At 43.3% G+C, this 18,340-nt stretch overlaps 2 protein-coding genes and 1 pseudogene across 2 annotated transcripts in view; 2 read left to right on the top strand and 1 right to left on the bottom strand.

Moving 5' to 3' along the window:
- Positions 1-2,955: 2,955 nt before the first annotated feature.
- Positions 2,956-4,458, bottom strand: LOC102384722 (annotated as a pseudogene).
- A 3,644-nt stretch (positions 4,459-8,102) lies between these two features.
- Positions 8,103-9,104, top strand: LOC102384468 (olfactory receptor 6J1-like). Its single transcript, XM_006035025.1, has one exon. The coding sequence runs from the start codon at positions 8,103-8,105 to the stop codon at positions 9,102-9,104; it is 1,002 nt and encodes a 333-aa protein (XP_006035087.1).
- A 6,774-nt stretch (positions 9,105-15,878) lies between these two features.
- LOC102384231 (olfactory receptor 6J1-like) overlaps positions 15,879-18,340 on the top strand; it is an 8,007-nt gene continuing 5,545 nt past the window's right edge. Inside the window, exon 1 of the mRNA XM_006035024.2 lies at positions 15,879-16,792. Coding sequence (XP_006035086.2) covers positions 15,879-16,792 — 914 coding nt within the window. The remainder of the gene's footprint in view (positions 16,793-18,340) is intronic.

Here is an 18,340-nt window from a genome sequence, read left to right as displayed (position 1 = left end):
AAAGTAACCCAAGATGTATGGAACTGGCACAAACAGTTGCATGGGACCATGGGCATGTTATCCTCTGGTTAAGAAACTTCTGAGTTATACTTTATTCTGAATTGAAACAACATTTCTACTATATCACTGTAATGGGGCCTGGTGCTATTACTGCAAGAAGTGTGTTTGAGCTGCCTCTGGCCTGGGATGGCTCTTTCTCCCTCCTATACAGACACAGCTGTGGTGGTCGCACAGACAGACTGGAAGTTTTTGTAGCAGGTGCAGCTGTGACCAGCAGCCCCAGCTGGGGAAATGTTCTCAGCTATGGGCAATTGGAAACCCAGCTACCTGGGCAGGGTGGAAGGGCCTGCCCTGGAAAGATGGGAAAGTTAAGACGAGCAAGGAATGGCAGCAAAGGAGGTAGGATGGGGAGGAGTGGGCTGTGTGGTGAGAGGCAGGAACCTGCTACCAGGGACACACAGATGGCATGGTCCCAAAACTGGCTTTCCCTCTCTAGGCAGAAGCCCCACTGCCAGCAGGGCTGCTGGTGTTGCTGAGACCACACTGCTGGGAGCAAATGTTGAAGACCACTAACGGCCAGCACAACAATAAGTGCACCTTTTTCATTTATTATTATTGTTGATTGCTGTTATCAGTTATGGACTCTGGGCAGGGAGCCCAGGTTTTAGGGAGAAGCCCATAATCCAGGGGCAAGCTCCAGGCCAGCTGCAGTTTGTGGATCCTTGGCCAACCCTCTGCAGCTAAATGCCCAGTTAAATGACCCAATATGCCCAGCAATGCCACTCCAGGGTTCTGGCTACCTGGGCAGCTCACAAGTGGTACCATGACTTGGATTCAAACTGAAGTCATCACAGATAAAAAGCAGCTGGAGTCAGGTTCTAGCTGCTGCCATGGAGCAGGTGCTGCGGGTCCTAATGCAGCAGCAGTGGCTGAGCAGACCAAACAACAAGGGGTCCAGGTAGCTGGCCTAGTACAGCTGCAAGTACAGGCCACCAAGCAACTGAAGTGGGTCATGGAGGAGAGTAGGAAAGCCATGGTACAAGCCTTGGAGTGAAGTGCAGGGGCCTCAGAGGCTGGCCTGGAACCCACTGGGATGCCCAGATGACCAAGGAAGATGAACCTGAACTTTTCCTACAGGCCTTTGAATGAATGGACACACATGGCCCAGTGGCCCCAAACTACTTGGGCACTCTGGTCCTTATGGGGTGGGCCCAGAGGGCCTACAGGGGGATATCACTGGCCAATGCCACCAGTTATAACAAGGTGAAGAAGATCATCGTCCACTGGTTGGATGTAGCTGAGGAATTTCACCACCAAAGGTTTTGTGGCAAGAAAGCCCCTGGAGCTTTGAGCCACTGGCAGCTACCTCACTTACTCCAGGATGAGGTGTGCCAGTGGTTGCAGCCACAAGACAGAGACTCAGGGGAGGTCACAGAGGTCACAGTCTTATTTGGGATTTTGATGAGGGCATCAAGTCGTGGGTGCAGTGTCACCAACCTAAGTCAGTGGTGGAAGCCCTGAAGCTGGCAGAGGATTTTCTGGCAGCAGGGCAATGAGCTGGGGGATGAAGAAGGTAGACACTCCCTTCCCCTATGGGCAAGGCTGTGCCACAACCACTCCAGACAGGGTCAGGTGGTCTCTGCTTCCAGTGCGGATGGGCCAGGCACTATGGCTGTAGTTGTCCCCAAAGAGTTACAGGGAGAGCCCAGGAGGCTGTCCAAAAAACAGAACAAGTCTGTGGACAGGAGCCTGGTTCTGTAGAAGAGACAGAGTGCAGGTTTGGTGATGGGCTGCACCCAGGGAAGACAAGGCACTCAGTAGAAGGCTCCAGCATTACTGTGAAAGCCTGGCTCTCAGGCCAGTGGGTGACTGCCTTGTTAGACATTGGCTCCACGTGGATGGTGGTGTGGAAGGAGTTGGTGCATGAAGCAGATCGCTGAAAGGTAGACCAGCTAGAGCTGGTCTGCCTCCATGGCAAGTCCCAGACCTACAAGAAAGCATGGGTACAGTTTGAAGGGCATGTCTAGATAGGCACTTGGCTTACTTGGTGTCATTAGGCTGAGATTGACCCTGATTGTGGGAACTATCTTGTGGAACAAGACATCCTGGCTTAGGCCTAAGGTGGAGCATCTCTTGGGTGAGTCCCAGTTGGGTACAAGCTCTGGATAATCAACCTGTGTGGGGGAGATTGGCATGGATTGGCAGCAGGAGCTAGAGACAGGGCAGTTTGCAATGGAGCAGTCCTGGGAGGATGGCTTCAGGCGGGTATATGAAGGAGCCATTGCCCAGATGGAGGAAGAGGTGGTGTGGTCCAACCTGATATTGATGGTGCCCAGGGCTGATCCAAGGATAACCGGCACCCTAGGTGAACTGTGTACACCTCAATGCCCCAACCACTTCCAATATAGAGGAAAACAAGTCTAGAATGAACTTTTACATGTACGTATTTGATATTCAAAATGAACAATAAAATAATACAAAGAAAAAATTGTTATTGATTGTTTCACACTTTTCATTAACCCTAACACAATTGTATAGCAAAAACTCTAATAACATTTATTATAATGCATGTACAATTGAAAGAAAATCCTCATGAACATTTGTGCAAAAAATTAGAACTTTGCTTTTTGTGCTTTCAGTTTCGCAAATTCAGAAACAAGTTCTTTAAGACAAAGTTTTCCAGCTATTTCCTGTTCTATTGGCGCAGTGGCCAGTCCAACAAGTCTCTTTTGCAGCATAGAAGAAAAAAGGTATAGCTTTGAGAAGCTGCGCTCCCCACTTGCAACAGAAACTGGGAGAGCCAAGAGAATGTGGAGAGCAATGAAGCTGCTGGGAAACCTGTCTGTCAGTTTATGTTCAGAAATAAACTTCAGTACATCTTGAGGTGTAAGGCAGTTTAGAAGTCATCGTGAAATAGCCTGCAGTTCACTGCACAAATCTGCAGCATCAATATCTTTAGCGTTTCCATGCTGTAATGCTGACTAGTTTCAAGCAATGTTCCATTATCTGTTTTGATGTCTTATTTTGCAAACTGTGGACACTGTAGAAGAAACCAAAGACTGAATCAAGCTGCTGTATATGTTCAAATCGCTCTTTAAACTACTGTATTACAGTATCAAGGACTGCAAAATAGAAGTTTATTTTGAATTTTTGTTTTAGGTCCTGAATTGACTCGTCTTTTGCTTCATATGTGAACTGCTACTTTCTTCTCTGAATGTGTACTGGTTCTGATTCAAAGTTTGTTGGTAGCTCTGAATCTTCAGCAAGCTCACTAGCATCTACAAGTGTCTTTTCAAACCTTTTATCACTCCTGCATTCCTCCAGAAAATTTTTGGTTTGTTTCAGTTGTTGGATAGCAAAATGTATGTCCAAGTCCTTTGCCTGAAGTTGCTTACTAGTAAGGCTGATCTCAAAAAGGATGTTATACCACAAAATGAGTGAAACCACAAATTTGAACTGGGAAAACCATTTCCAAGAACTTCTGCATCAGCATGTGTCATATTGCCAGATGATCCTGTGAGGGTAGTATCATCAGAAATTTCAATTAATGCATCATAGATATTTCCATGCTCATAGCAAAGAGACTTCAAGGCATCAATTTGACTCTCCCATCTTGTTTCACCCAGTGGTTTCACAGCTAGAGAAAGCACATGGTGACTAAGAACTTCCCAATGGCATGTTGAACCTGTGAAAAACACATAAATGCATTGCACTAGGTCGAAGAAACTACTTGCCTCCAAACAACATCTGGCAGCATTATTAACAACCAAATTCAGACTATGTGTACTGCAGGGAACAAAGAAGGCCCGAAGATTAATTTATATTATTTTCCTTTTGTACACCATTGTCTTTAGCCTTCATAATACTCCCATTGTCATAGCCTTGGTCATGTAAATTCTCAACAGATAATGACATTCCTTCAAGCTTTTGTAGAATGCTTTCAGTCATAAAAGTACCAGTCATCTCCTTCAATGGTACAAACCCCAAAATTGTTCCTTTATGATTACTTCAGCATTATCCACATCTGCAGATTTTGCCACATCTACAAAGTGAATGATAACTGTCACCTGCTCAACATGACTCACATCTTGTGTACAGTCCAGAATTATGGAAAAGTATTTTGCAGAATGGGCAGCTTCAAAGATTTTCTCTTTAACAGCATTTGCTAGGAGTTGAATCAGTTCATTCTGCAGCCTTTTACCAAAGTAATGAACATGTGTTTCATGGTCACTTGTTTTATGCAGATGCTCCTCCATGACTGTATCAAACAAAGCCAGGTATTCAATAAATTTTAAGACATTTCCATAACCAGCACTGTTTAATTTTTCATTGGCCCCATGGAATGCCAGGTTTTGCCCACCGAGAACTCTCACTAAAGCAAATTAAATAAGATCTACAAAATCAAACCAAGAAATTCCTACCTTGAAGCCTGTTTCCTGAATTACGGGCACAATACATATCTGTACCAGAGTTGGAGTCTTTTGGTCATTTTACTCTTGACAAAATCTTAAATGCAACTGATGAAATCTAGGGTGCTTTAGATTTAAAAAAGCATGGTTGGAAGGGGGAAGGAAGGTGTATGAAACCAGTGTCTCACGCTGTAAGATGATATAGGAGTAGGGGTTCATCTTTTAGGATGAAGTTCCCAGTGGTAGGCTCTTGTTATAAGTCCACTTGAGAGTTGAAAAGGTAGGAGTCGCAATTCTAGTGATTTTTCCTCTGAGATCTTTTCAGAGGTCTTTCTCCCCTTACTGAACCAAAGGTCTGTTATTTAATACAATGTTCCTGTTATTTTGTTCTGCGTATAATTTTGGTGCCTCACAAATTTTGGTTCCCTAGGCAACTGCCTAGTTTTCCTAATGGTTGGACCGGCTTTGATGGTACCCAAAACTGAGGTAAGGGGGAAGGGGGGGTATTATACTGATTATACTGTGAATGGGGGACAGGGAATAAGGTCATCCAACTTTTGGTGCTGAAAAGGTACCAGAGGGCCCTGCTAAGAGTTGCCCATGAGCTCCCTAAAGGAGACCACCTTGGGGAGGATAAAATCAGAAAGCACCTCTTAGATAGGTTTTTCTTAGACAGGAGGTAGGGCAGTTTTGCCGATCCTGCCCTGAGTGCCAAGTGGCATGCCTGGGGACATCCACCAAAAGGTCCTGTTGGTAGCCATGCCACTCATGGAAGAGCCTTTTGAATAGGTGGCAGTAGACATGGTGTGGCCTTTGCCCCCATGTAATGCAGAGTTCCAGTATATTTTGGTCTGGGTGGACTATGCTACCCAATATCTAGAAGCAGTGCCCATGAGAACAGTGAATGCAGGAAAGATGGTGGAGAAATTGTGGCGGAAGAATTGTTTAAGACCTTTACCCATATGGGGCTGCTAAAAGAGATATTAACGGATCAGGGTAGCAATTTTATGGCCCAGGTGCTCAAAGAAGTCTTTGATATGTTGAAGATCTGGCACCTTTGAATGTCTGCGTACCACCCTCAAACAGATAGACTTGTTGAGCAGTTCAACTGGATCCTCAAAAGTATGTTCAAGAAGGTTGCTGAGTGAAATGCATGGAGGTGGGACAAGCTACTGGGACTGTTAAAGTTTGCCTACCGAGAAGGCACCCAGACTGCCATGGGATTTTCACTGTTTCCAGATTCACAGAAGTTTAGGGCTGGAAGGGACCTCATGAGATCATTGGGCTCAGCTCTGGGCAGGAAAGACTGCTGGGGTCAAATAACCGCAGCAAAGTGCACATCCAGTCTCTTTTTGAAGATCTCCAGGGTAGGTGCCTCCACCAACCCTGCTGGGAGTCTATTCCAGAGTCTGGTCAGATGAGCCATGAAGAAGTTTTTACTTATATCCAGTCTGAAACCTTCTTCTAGGAGCTTATGACCATTGCTCTTAGTTTTCCTTTGGGGTGCTCTGGTGAATAGTTGTTCGCCTAGCCCCTGATGTTCTCCCCTATTTGCCACCAAATCCCCCTGAAGTCTTCTCTTTTCCAGGCTGAACAGTACCATATCTGCCAGCCTTTCCTCATATGGCTTGCTTTTCAGGCTTTTAATCATATGAGTGGCTCTTCTCTGCATTCTCTCAAGCTTTTCCGCATCCTTCTTGAAGTGTAGTGCCCAGCACTGGATGCAGTACTCCAGCTGTGGCCTCACCAGTGCCAAATAGAGTGGGAGATAACTTTCTCAGTATTGCTTGAGATGCATCAGTCGATGCACGCAAGCATATCGTTTGCTCTGCTAACTGTAGAAACACGCTGGTGGCTCATATTCATTTTATGGTCAATTATGACTCCCCAAGTCCCTTTCAGACATGGTGGTAGGTAGCATAGCACCACTGATTCTATGGGGGAGGTGGATTCTGGGGTGACAGGCAGGCTGCTGCTGCCAGGGACACACGGATGGTGTGATCCCGGGGAGGGCTTTCCCTTGCCCGACACAAGCCATGCTGCCAACCTATTCCTAAAGCAGGTCTGCTGGGGCTGCTGAAACCACAACAAAGGGAGCAGATGGCAGAGACCATGACTGGCCAGCACAAGGATCAGTGTAACTTTTTTAGTTTATTATTATGATTAATTTGTATTACTGGTTATGGACTCCGGGCAGGGAGCGCAGAGCCTAGGGAGAAGCCCATAATCCAGGAGCAAGCCTCAGGAGGCCAGAGTCCATTTTTCTTCCTTGCTATGTTCTATCTCTGTGAGATCTTGAGGTTAAATGGCATCCTAACTTCCAGTAAAATGAATGGAAATTTGGATCTTTGAACACTTCCAAAATCATTTTGCTCTCTCTCATTCAGCTGGAAGGAAAAGACCCAGAAGGAGGTTCTTGTTTGTACATCAGGATATTTCTGGCATGGCTCCTGAGTTGCTGGGGGGGGGCGGTTCTTGGCATGTAGCATCCTAATCCTCAGGTCCATGGATAATGACTGCAGACTGCTGATGAACTTCCAAATTAGTTCCCTAGAGACAGCAGAATTGATTAGGTCCTCTAGATGTTAGCTGTGTTAATGGAAGTCAGGTGCTATGTTATCAGCATCCAAAGTAGCTGTTAAGATCTCGTGTAGAGAAAGCACAGCTTTCTTACTTAGTCTTAAATAGCTGCGTTCTAAAGCTGGTGCTTATGGTGAGGAGAAAAGAATGACTCAGCTAGAGAGTAGAGTGGAAAGCACAGATAGTCCAGTGGAGCAGGAAGAGACTGTGGGTAGATGGATGGGTAGATGGATGCTGCAGAGAGAAGAATGCAGGCAAGGGGATTATGGAAGAAGGGTGGCACAACTGCATAACAGTGTTTATAAGGAATGGACAGAGCGCGCCCTTGAGCTGGTGCTGTGGACCACGCTGTATTCTGGCAGACACCAACACCTTGCTGGCTTAAGTCACAGTTGCAGCTTACACAGAGAAGACATGGTGAAGGCCAGGCGTGCTTGCCTGTGTCCTGCAAAGTGAGTATGCGAGTTCTGGAGCTCTGCTCATTACTTTGTAATGGTGGGATCCTGGCCTCACCCTCTCCCACTTCCTTACATTTAATCTTGGAAAATTCCCTCTTTGGGTTGGAGAGGGAATGTGGCCCAGTGGTTTTCAGAGATAGGCTCTAGGGCTGGGCTCTGCCTTAAAGGAAGGACAAATATTCTGAATAAACCAACGGTGGTTTTCGGCAGAGAAGACGTAGTAGAGCTGCACTTTATAGAATCATTTCCTCATTCCCACCAGGGCAACAAAATGTGGAAGGACAGATGTTCTGGTAGGAAGTTATTTGTTTGTAACTATGGAGACATGGGTTAATGTCTGCAACCGAACATATTGAATATGGATACATCTAGGGATGATAGAGAAGGATGTGTGTATAGTTGAGGAAGAAAGAGGGACCATGTACTAGAAGACATTGATATAGTCATGTCTATGTTTGTAAGGAGAGAAAGTAAGAGAGCGCATCTATATGTTGGGGAACTATGTGGCATATCAGATTTTGAGAAAGAAAGATGATTATGTAGTGCTTTACATGAAATAAGGCAGAATCTCATGAAGTTCTCACTCACTTTCATTCAGACAGAGGTACTGTCTCGTCCTGCCCCTCCAGTGATCCCACAGCCAGGTGAGACAGAGATGGAAAATGACACAAGCAGGGTGACTGAGTTTGTTCTCCTGGGCTTCCCAATTGGGCACAAGGAGGAGATCCTGCTCTCTGCCCTGCTGCTGACCATGTACATCCTGACCTTGACTGGGAATTTGGTCATCTTGGGCATTGTCCCCACCAGCAGACAGCTCCACACCCCAATGTACTACTTCCTCTGCAACCTCTCTGTGTTGGACATCTTCTTCACCTCTGTCATCATCCCACAGTTCATTAGCAACCTCCTCTCAGGGGATAAAACCATCTCCTTTACTGACTGCATAACTCAATTATACTTCTACTTCTTCCTGGGCACAGTAGAGTTCTTTCTCTTGACCTCCATGTCCTATGACAGATACGCTGCTATATGCACCCCCCTGCACTATCACACACTCATGAATGGCTGGGTCTGCACCCAGATGGTGCTGGGCTGTTGGCTGGGGGGCTTCCTGTCTGTCATCTTTCCAACTATTTTGATCTCTAGGTTGCCCTATTGTCGGTCCAATGTCATCGACCATTTCTTTTGTGACTCAGGCCCCTTGCTGGAGCTGTCCTGCTCTGACACTCGCATGATTGAATTGATTGACTTTATGCTGTCCTCCATTGTCATCCTCTGCTCATTAGTCCTAACAATCATTTCCTATGCCTACATCATCTCCACCATTCTGCGCATCCCCACTTCCATGGGGCGAAGAAAGGCCTTCAACACTTGTTCCTCCCACCTGACCATCATTTCAATATCCTGTGGCATCACCATCTTCATCTATGTCACCCCCTCCCAGAAGGGGACCCTGGGCTTACAGAAGATACCTGCTGTGCTGACAACCATTGTGTGCCCATTTCTGAACCCCTTCATCTTTACTTTACGGAACGACACCGCCAAAGCAGCTTTGAAGCAGTGTTTTATCTGGTTAAAGGATGTGGTTGTTCAAGGAGCAGTCAAATGCCAGTGCAGCGGTGCTGCAGTCAGTAAGGCTGCTTGTGGGAAACTCTAGAATTTATGTCCTACCCAGCTGGACAGTGGGACCTAACTGTATGTGAAAAATTTTCAAGGGTAACAAAGGTTTTTATATCAGTCAGGTAGAAAACATTACATCATACAATGGCTATTCCCAATAAATGGCAAGTTTCATGAATAAAAAAATCAATATTCTTTGCGTTTCTGAAAACTTGAACAAAAATTTTGGGCTTTATGAAGAAGAACTTATTGCATGTTAAACGAAGGCAAAATATATCTTGGTTGGATTTTAAAACATTTTAATTTTTTTTCCTAAAAGAAAAATCACAGAATTGACAAAATCATAATATTAATGCCATGTTTCTTTTTTCTTTTCTTTTTCTTTTTTCTTTCCCTGGGCAAAAGCATCAATTCCTGAGCAGCTCCATATTTTGTCTTGCAAGCTGCGCAATTGTGAACTAAACAAATTACCTTAAAAATGTAACACCATAGACAAATGTCATTTATCTCATCCCTTTCCCCTTCTTTTATGTGGTTTCTTGTAAAGACAGTTATAATTCAAGAGAGAAAATGTTCCATCCACCAAGTATATTTTTTTAGTTCTTAATTTGAAACCCCCCCTCCCGAAAAAAATTGCATATTTCAAGTGAATAGAGTTCTGGCAAAATCTGTCATCGTTAGGTCAAAGAAATTGTGAGGGATAAAAAATAAATCAGATTCCAACATGCTTTCTATTTAAGCATTCTGGATGGACAAATTTAAATTAGAAATAAAGTACATCCTTTCAAACACAAAGGATATTAATGCATATAGTGTGGCTGCCTTTGAATGCAGTGGATATTCATTATTCCAACCATTTAACATAGAATTTGGCATCCATCTGAAACATAGTGCTTTTTTCTTTCCACCATGCGTGACTGGACTGGGGAAATCAGTCCCAAAGGATGTTCTTGAGCAATGAATTCTGGCAGATTTAAAGGACCATGAGATATATTAAGGAACATCTCAGTTTAATGCTAGCAAAAATGTTATGGAAGGCTTTTCAACCTCAAAAGTGGTTAAAGCAGTTTTTAAATGTATAGGGATGAGATGAAGACCATGAGCTTATCCCATGTTTATCCTACTCAGTCAATCACTGGTAATAAATGCTTCACTACTGTGGGGATTTTGCTGGCCAAGGATGAAGACAGTACATCTGGCCAGATGAAGAATATGTCAGATGCAAATGGGTAATTCCTATGCTCGTATATATTTTTTTAAGGGCAGAATGGACAGCTGTGCAACTTCTGCCAGACACAGGGAATTACACCCACTGATTCCTGCACCAAACCCTGTAACTTATTGGTAAAGTCTATGAATTCCTATCTGCCCCAGCCTATCTGACCAGTGTATTTCCAGGACATAATTCTCCATTGTCCAAAATCTGCCAAGTGAGGGAGAGAGACAATAGGAGAGTTAGGACTTCAGGACTTATGTAAGGAAAGCTGAGGCTGGGATTTGCAAAGCTGCTCTGGGATATTGTTGCCCTGTTCCCAGTGACTTATAAGAAGGGTCTTTTCAGTCAGGCATCAGTAGCCATCCCAGTCCAAGATGTATGGAGGGAATGATAATCATGAGACATTAATCTTTAGTGTATCAACTCTTTTAGGCATAGACATAGACATCAGGGCTGGAAGGGACCTCAGAAGATCATCGAGTCCAGCCCCCTGCTCCAGGGGCAGGAAGTCAGCTGGGGTCATAGGATCCCAGCAAGATAAACATCCAAATGTCTCTTGAAGGCGTTCAAAGTAGGTGCTTGAACTACATCTGGCGGCAGCCTATTCCAAACCTTGGGGGCTCAGACAGTAAAGAAATTCTTCCTTATGTCCAGCCTGAAACGGTCACGGAGGAGTCTGTGACTGTTCGATCTTGTCATCCCTTGGGGCGCTCTGGTGAAAAGACGTTCCCCCAGATCCTGATGAGCACCCCTGATAAACTTATAGGTGGCCACCAGATCGCCCCTGAGCCTGCACTTTTCCAGGCTGAAGAGTCCCATAGCTCTCACCATTTCACCATAATGTCTGTTTTCCTGACCTCTTATCATGCGCGTGGCTCTCCTCTGCACTCTCTCAAGCTTCTCCACATCCTTTTTGAATTGTGGAGCCCAAAACTGGACACAGTACTCCAGCTGCGGCCTCACCAAGGCTGAGTACAACGAGAGAATGACGTCCTGGGATTTGCTTGAGAAGCATCTATGGATGCAAGCCAGCATTTTGCTTGCTTTAGTAGCTGCAGCATCACCTTGAAGGCTCATGTTCATCTTGTGATCAGTCATGACCAGGAGATTGTGGAGACCATGTGTGTGTTTGTGTGTGTCTTTCTCTGGTTGCAAAGAGTCTAGTGTAATGATATTCTTGTCCATAGATGGGGTCATGTGTTGGTGATGATACAATAAAGTCACAGAGGCCTAACCTGGGGAAGCTAGCCACCCCAATTTGTAACCAGCGCCAGTGCTGATCATTTTTATGCCTTAATTCCATTCCCAGAGAAAGTTTGCATTTCCATTAGATTGCTACAGTCCTATTGTAATGTATAATAAAGTGCAATATTATGCTACAGTATGTGTGCACTCTCTTAAGGTGGCTTACCTAGTTAGCATTTCACATCTATGCCCTCCTCACATTATTACATTCCTCTGCCTAAAATCTCATGAAAACCTGACCAGTAGCACTGATTTAAGTGGTCAGAGATATGTTCCTTCAATTCTGTAGGTTGTTTCTTCCAGTTGTGAAGAAGAAAAGGAGACATAGCAGCTAATCAAATGCAAATAATACATGTTAATCATTTGGTCAGCAAACACTAGGAGTGTCACCTGAGTCTAAGTGAGCTAGGCCTGGATGTTTGTCTTTAGAGAACTTTCTCAGTTTTAAAAGAGTTTGAAACAGCTCCAGAGCTGTGGTCTTTTATCGCTTTTTTCTTTGTCTGTGAGGAGGGAATGCATATTTCCAGTAAGTTGTCACTTCTATTGTGAGGCCTAGTAACATTTCATGGCGTGCCACATGTCTCTGCATGTTGAGATGTGTACCAACTGGTCCTAGGATTTACATCATTATCTTGAGAGTGAAGATGATTAACTATTAAAAGACATTTGCAAGGGAACCAGTGGTTTCTCTACCTTTTGACCACAAATGCACTGTGCGTGACAACAGGGTCCTTCAACACCCTGAACAGAGTGCCTTCTGAACTGGATGTAGTGTAGCCATCCTTGTGTGGTACCATGGATGCGTTTAATGAGCACTGTTGAAAAATGCAGGCCTTTTTTTGCTAGTCAGTGGGCATATACTCTGCAAACATACCATTCATGGCCGTGGCATCTTCAGATACACTGCATGACTGTGTGGCTGTCCCCTGCACCAGCAGCAACACGGACAATTCACATAGCCCCAAAGGCAACCCCTGTCCCAAAGAGATTTTGGGTGGAGGAAGATGGGGAAGGTATTAATTTCAACTCCTCCTCATGGATGGAGTCCTGAAGCACAGAGAAATGGTAAGAAGGGTTTTTCCATAGGGTCAGTCTTAATTTAAGCCTGCTTTCACAGAAGTCAGAGCTATAAATAGCTTGCATTGGCTGCATAGGGACCAAGGTTTGGACAGCATAGGTGCCTTTGAAAAATCTTACTGTAAGTCTGTGGCATAGCTGGGCTTTGAACTTGTAATTATGAGGAGACAGTTCAGTATCATATCAGTAAAACCTCCCTCCATGCCAGTTGATCATTAGCCATCAACTATTATCTATTCTGACAACTGTTGCTGGCAACTAGCTGTGAATTTTGCTGTGATTAGCACGAGTATGATTCCATAGTATTCCCCTGGATATCTAATTACTGATTTGAACTCTGTTTCTAAACTGCTTCTCCTGAGATGCTAGATATTAGCTCCTTTCTGTGTGACTGCTGAGTTAAAATGACCAAGTGTTCAGGCCACAGAGACTCAGAAACCTGCCATGGACAAAGAAAAGGTATCTCTTAGATGATGCAAAACTCTTATGACCCCTGCACAACCATGAGGTTCATCACAGAGTATATTCACAGTAGTCCAGTACCTGTGTTTGTCTCTGTCTCTCCATCTCCGTATAATAACTTAAAAAGGCAAGCAGACATTAGAGTTGACCTAAAATAGAATACATTTGTAGAGGTTCAAGGACCTGATTTCCTCATTTTGGGTTGACTTATTTAAAAGTATTTATTAAACAACTTTTTCAGTGAATATTACAATCTGGTGCTCAGGGAATGCACCTCCCCTCAAAATTCATTTAGCTCTGTGGAAATGTCTTGATTGTATTTCCCTGGTTATTTAGTCAATGATTTTAATGTCTCGTCTTTTTCTCCGCATTACAATAGTGGATGCTTCACTTTGTTTCTCGCATCCTAACATCACTTAGAACGGGCCAGTTACTTATTGGTGTTTTGATGTAAGCAGCACAATGATGAAAATAAGGTGATGGTGACATTTTCTCCTGCTGTCAGCCAAAAAGTAAGTATGCTTGTTCTTTAGTTTCCAGTGGGGCTGTGTGAGATGGTGAAATGGAGAATGACCTTTTCAGAGGCATGAGAATCGAGAACATAACTTTTGGTTCTCATATTTCCAGCACCTTAAATGGGTCTGATGGCCACAGAGAAGGTCCTTCTTTGAATCATGTTTTTTTCCTTTGAGATAGTTATTTAAAGGTATTTTGGATACGTGAAGGGCAGAGTTGCCTAGTGGGATTTCAAAAAGCTCCTGAAAGTCACACTTCTGTACACTTTAAGAGAACCTAAGCATCCAGGTTCTTCCAGAAAAATCTCCTTAATCACTATGCCTCTGTTTTCTCATTTGTAAAATTGGCATAATATTTCTGACTGATTTTGTAAAGCATGTGGGGATCATTGGTCAAAAGGATAAATTAGTGCTAGATAGTCGTTGTTGTTGTTGTCTATCTTGTATCATTATTATTTATATTAGAACTAAGTAATGGTTAGAAACCCTAATCATGGACTTGGGCCCCATTGTGCCAAGTGCTGAGCAAACCCATCAAATTCCTGGTAGCCTGTAGACACTACCAGGATGAATAAGAGTCAACCTGAGGCAACCAGTATCAAACTGGTGTGTTCCCTTGATATGTTGTAAACAATTACATCTCCATTGAGTGATACTGGGCCAGATCTCTAATTTGTGTTCATTTGATTTTGTTCCACTATTTTTATAATCTGCCTAGGCTGACTGAACAGTCGTAGTCAAAGTGGACATCAAATGGAAAATGAGTTGATACAATATTATTGCAGAGAGAGATCCATATCATACTGAGATGTATTCACAGAGGTGTTTCAGGGAAGTCATGGGAAGGGATTCTTCCATTTTGCTTAGCACTGCAAGGGCCTCCTCTGGTATCCTGCAAGAAAGATATGGACATATTAGATATAATCCAGTGATGTCCAATAAAAATAATGAGGAATATAGAAAATGTGACTTATGGGAATGGGTTGGAAGAACTGGCAATATTTAGTGAGAAGAGAAGACTGAAGAGATACCCATCCATCCAAAACAAAAAAAGAGTGTTTTAAAGAAAATGGTAATCAATTGTCTTCTGGGTCCAGAGAGAACAGGTCAAGAAGGAATTGCTTTACTTTGCAAGACAGGAGATTTTGACTAAATAGTAGGCAAAACTTTCTAACTAATGCAGATGGTTAAGTATGGAAACAGATCATCTAAACAGGTTGTGCAATCTCCATCACAGGAAGGTTTGAAGTGCAGGCTGCACGACCAGTTGGCCTGGATAGTGTAGACAAGGATGATTCTGCTTCAAGCAGGTGGTTGGACTAGGTGTCATGTCCTGAGGTCCCTTCAAACCCTATTTTTCTATCTAAGGATTCAGATCCCTTCTCAATCTGTTGAGACTTAAAATGAAGCAAAATGACTAGTTCAGAAAACCAAGACAGAATATGGGACAGTTGACCACCTCCTGTATCATCAGGTTCAGCTCCTGGCTATCTCAGGATATGAGCCCTAATCTTTTTCATACACTGACATTGAAGGAGATTAATAATTTACAGATATGACATAGCTTTTTTCTCTTAGCAAAATTGGATATATGTTCCAAAATGCAGAAATCACTGGGTGCAGTTCTGTGGCTGGCGTTTAAGGAGCCTAGACTAGGTTATCATGAAGGTCCTTTCTGAGGTTCAAATCTGTGAAGACTTAATTAATGATTTTTTAATTATTCGTGATGAATATGATCTTCAACAATTGAAGCAGGAGAAAGGTTAACGTCATTTGCTTACAAGCAGTATAGAAACTGAATTGTTGGGATTTAAAGGCGATAATAACATTTTTCTGCCATGCCAATTGTTTCAAAATGTTGTTGATAAAAACCCACAATAAAGATGGCAATTTTTGTCTTAAAGCTACCACCAAACACATCTATATTGAAAATTTGATAGATTTAGAAATTAAAAGAAAAAAGAAAAAAAGACCACAACCTGAAAGCTGTTTTGTTTGGCAAGTGCTGGAAACTTAAGCTTTTTGACTGAAAAAAATAAATATTGTAATGTTTTAATTTTGTGATGATGCAAATGGAATTATTATTGTATTTCAGAAAGATTTTTCAACCACTGCTTTTTCATGCAATTGAAAATCCAATTAAAAAAAGGAAAAAGATCTTTCACTTTCAGAAAACTCTAGAGGTACCACTTGAGATCATGAGCACGTATGAGATGTGATCTAAACTTAAAAAACTGTAAGAATTTGTTTAGTCATTTGAACTATTTTCCCCCTTAGCACGCTTGGTGAAGGAAGGATGGAAAACCGGACTGCAGCAGAAGAAGAGTTCATCCTTGTAGGGTTTCAGATTGGGTGGAAGGCAAAAATTCTTGTCTCTGTGGGGGTGTCATTTGCATATATCTTGACGTTACTTGGTAATGTGGTCATTTTGTGTATTGTCTGCATTCAGAGATGCCTACACACCCCCATGTACTTCTTCCTCTGCAACCTCTCTGTGCTGGACCTATGTTTTGCATCAGTGACTGTGCCAAAGATGCTGCAGAACCTCCTCTCAGGGGATAAAACCATCACCTTTGCTGGCTGCATGGCTCAGTCCTACTTCTACTTCTTAATGGGCACTGTGGAATATTTCCTGTTGACTTCCATGTCCTATGACCGATATGCTGCCATATGCAACCCACTGCACTACCCCACTGTCATGAATGGCCGTGTCTGTGCTCAGATGGTGCTGGGCTGCTGGCTGGGTGGGGTCCTTTCTGTCCTCTTTCCAACCATCTTGATCTCCAGGTTGCCCTACTGCCGTTCCAGGGTCATCAACCATTTCTTCTGTGATTCTGGCCCCTTGCTGGAGCTGTCCTGCTCTGACACTCACATTATTGAGCTGATGGACTTCCTGCTGTCATCTGTTGTCATTCTCTGCTCATTAAGCCTAACAATCATCTCCTATGCCTACATAATTTCCACCATTCTCCACATCCCCACTACTACTGGCCAAAGAAAAGCTTTTAACACTTGTGCCTCGCACCTAACCCTGTTCCTAATGTCTTCTAGCATCTCTATCTTCATGTATGTAGTTCCATCCCAGAAGTCCATGTCAGAGATACGCAAAATACCTGCAGTGCTCAGCAGCATAGTTAACCCTCTTCTCAGTCCCTTCATATACACCTTACGGAATGACATGGTCAAGAAGGTTTTCAAGGAAACTTTTATCCAGAGCAAAAATCTTGTGGTTCCCAGCATATGAGATTTATTCTCCACTTGTGCTGCTACTTGCAAAATGGGGAGTGAGATATAGGAATGGCCAGACTGCGTCAGTCAAAAGGCCCATCTAGTCCAGGATTTGGTCTCTGACAAGGGCCAGCTACTTCAGAGGAAGATGTAAGGAACCCCAGTGTAACCAGCTCTGAGACAGGCTGCATTCTGTATAGATTGCTTCCTCATTCCTAATAGTTAGAGTTTGGCTTTAACCTGGAAACCTAAAGGTGTCTTTACATGTGCTCCTGAAGCAGCAGGGCACTAATTAGAGTGGCTCTTGGGAGTTGCTTTAATTAAAGTGCCTGCACCATCTCATGTATTCAGCATCCTGCACTTCTAAATGGTGTTGGGGCAATTAAAGCTCATTATTACAGCGCATCAGAACAGGCACTTTGCACATCTACAGGCACCCCTAGTTTCATATTCCTATGAAGGCTTATTTATTTCAAGCATTTACTGTTCTAACCTAGATAGCTTTCTATTCATCCAATCCCACTTTGAATTTTGTTCAATTCTTTTTTAGAGATTTTAATTTATGGACAGGAGCAATCAGATAATCTACTCTCACTTTCTATATCAGTGATTCCCAACATTTTTTGTGCTGTGGACGGGTACAGAAGTGGTGGAGCTGGGTGCCTACCTCCCAGGGCTGCCCTGCCTCCCAGCTTTAACCCTGCATGTCACTGCCGGTGGCAAAAGCTGCTCGCCTGGGCAGACAGATGGGGGCTGAGCAAGGGGCTCATGCCACAACCCAGCAGTCAACCCACCATGGCCCAGTACTGGGCCACAGCTTGGTGGTTGGGAACCTCTGTTCTATATTACATGGACCATTACTTTACCCAAAGAGTTCCTTTGATTTCATGTAAAAAGAGAGTGAGGTGATAAGCTCCAAATTAGCCCTATTCAATTCACAGCATATTTTAAATGTGTTTACCATGTCCTCATCATTTATGTCCCTTCTTAATTTAAAGATCCCACATCCTTTCAGTCTTATGAGAGATGTCACAGTGATCCCTGATCTTTCTCTATTGTACATTACTATTCTTAGGATGTATTGACAAGTCCTTCTTACGGTACTTCAAAGGGCCAGCTTCTGGCAGGACACTATCTCCTCTCCTTATGCCACTGTTGCTTGTAGATAGAGAAAAGTGTTTTCCAATGATGGTGTAAGTTGTAAAGTAGATACAGTTGTATATTCCTAGATACACAGATGTCATGGCAAGAGGTCTGATATCATTGTGCAGTCCAAATTCCAGGATAACACAAACCATGGAATTTCATCTACTTATTTCAGTCAGTTCCTTCTGTATTGGATCTATTATTTTATATTTGATTAAAACATATCTTCCACAAAGGTAATCAGTCATTAATCTAAAAAAGTAAATTTGAAAATTTGAATTTCCTGCCTCTTTTCAAACTTGCTCAGTGGATGATCCCCAAATCTTGGAAGTCTGCAAATTATTACTATTTGTCATGTGAACTGGATCTTTTTATATCTTTCCA

Source organism: Alligator sinensis, unplaced genomic scaffold (assembly GCF_000455745.1).
Source record: "Alligator sinensis unplaced genomic scaffold, ASM45574v1 scaffold955_1, whole genome shotgun sequence".
NCBI classification, from domain to species: Eukaryota; Metazoa; Chordata; order Crocodylia; family Alligatoridae; genus Alligator; species Alligator sinensis.
This window is presented reverse-complemented; position numbering and strand designations above follow the sequence as displayed.

Bases quoted from the DNA above. Each gene is read 5' to 3' on its own strand.
- LOC102384468 (XM_006035025.1), top strand. From the start codon at position 8,103: ATGGAAAATGACACAAGCAGGGTGACTGAGTTTGTTCTCCTGGGCTTC.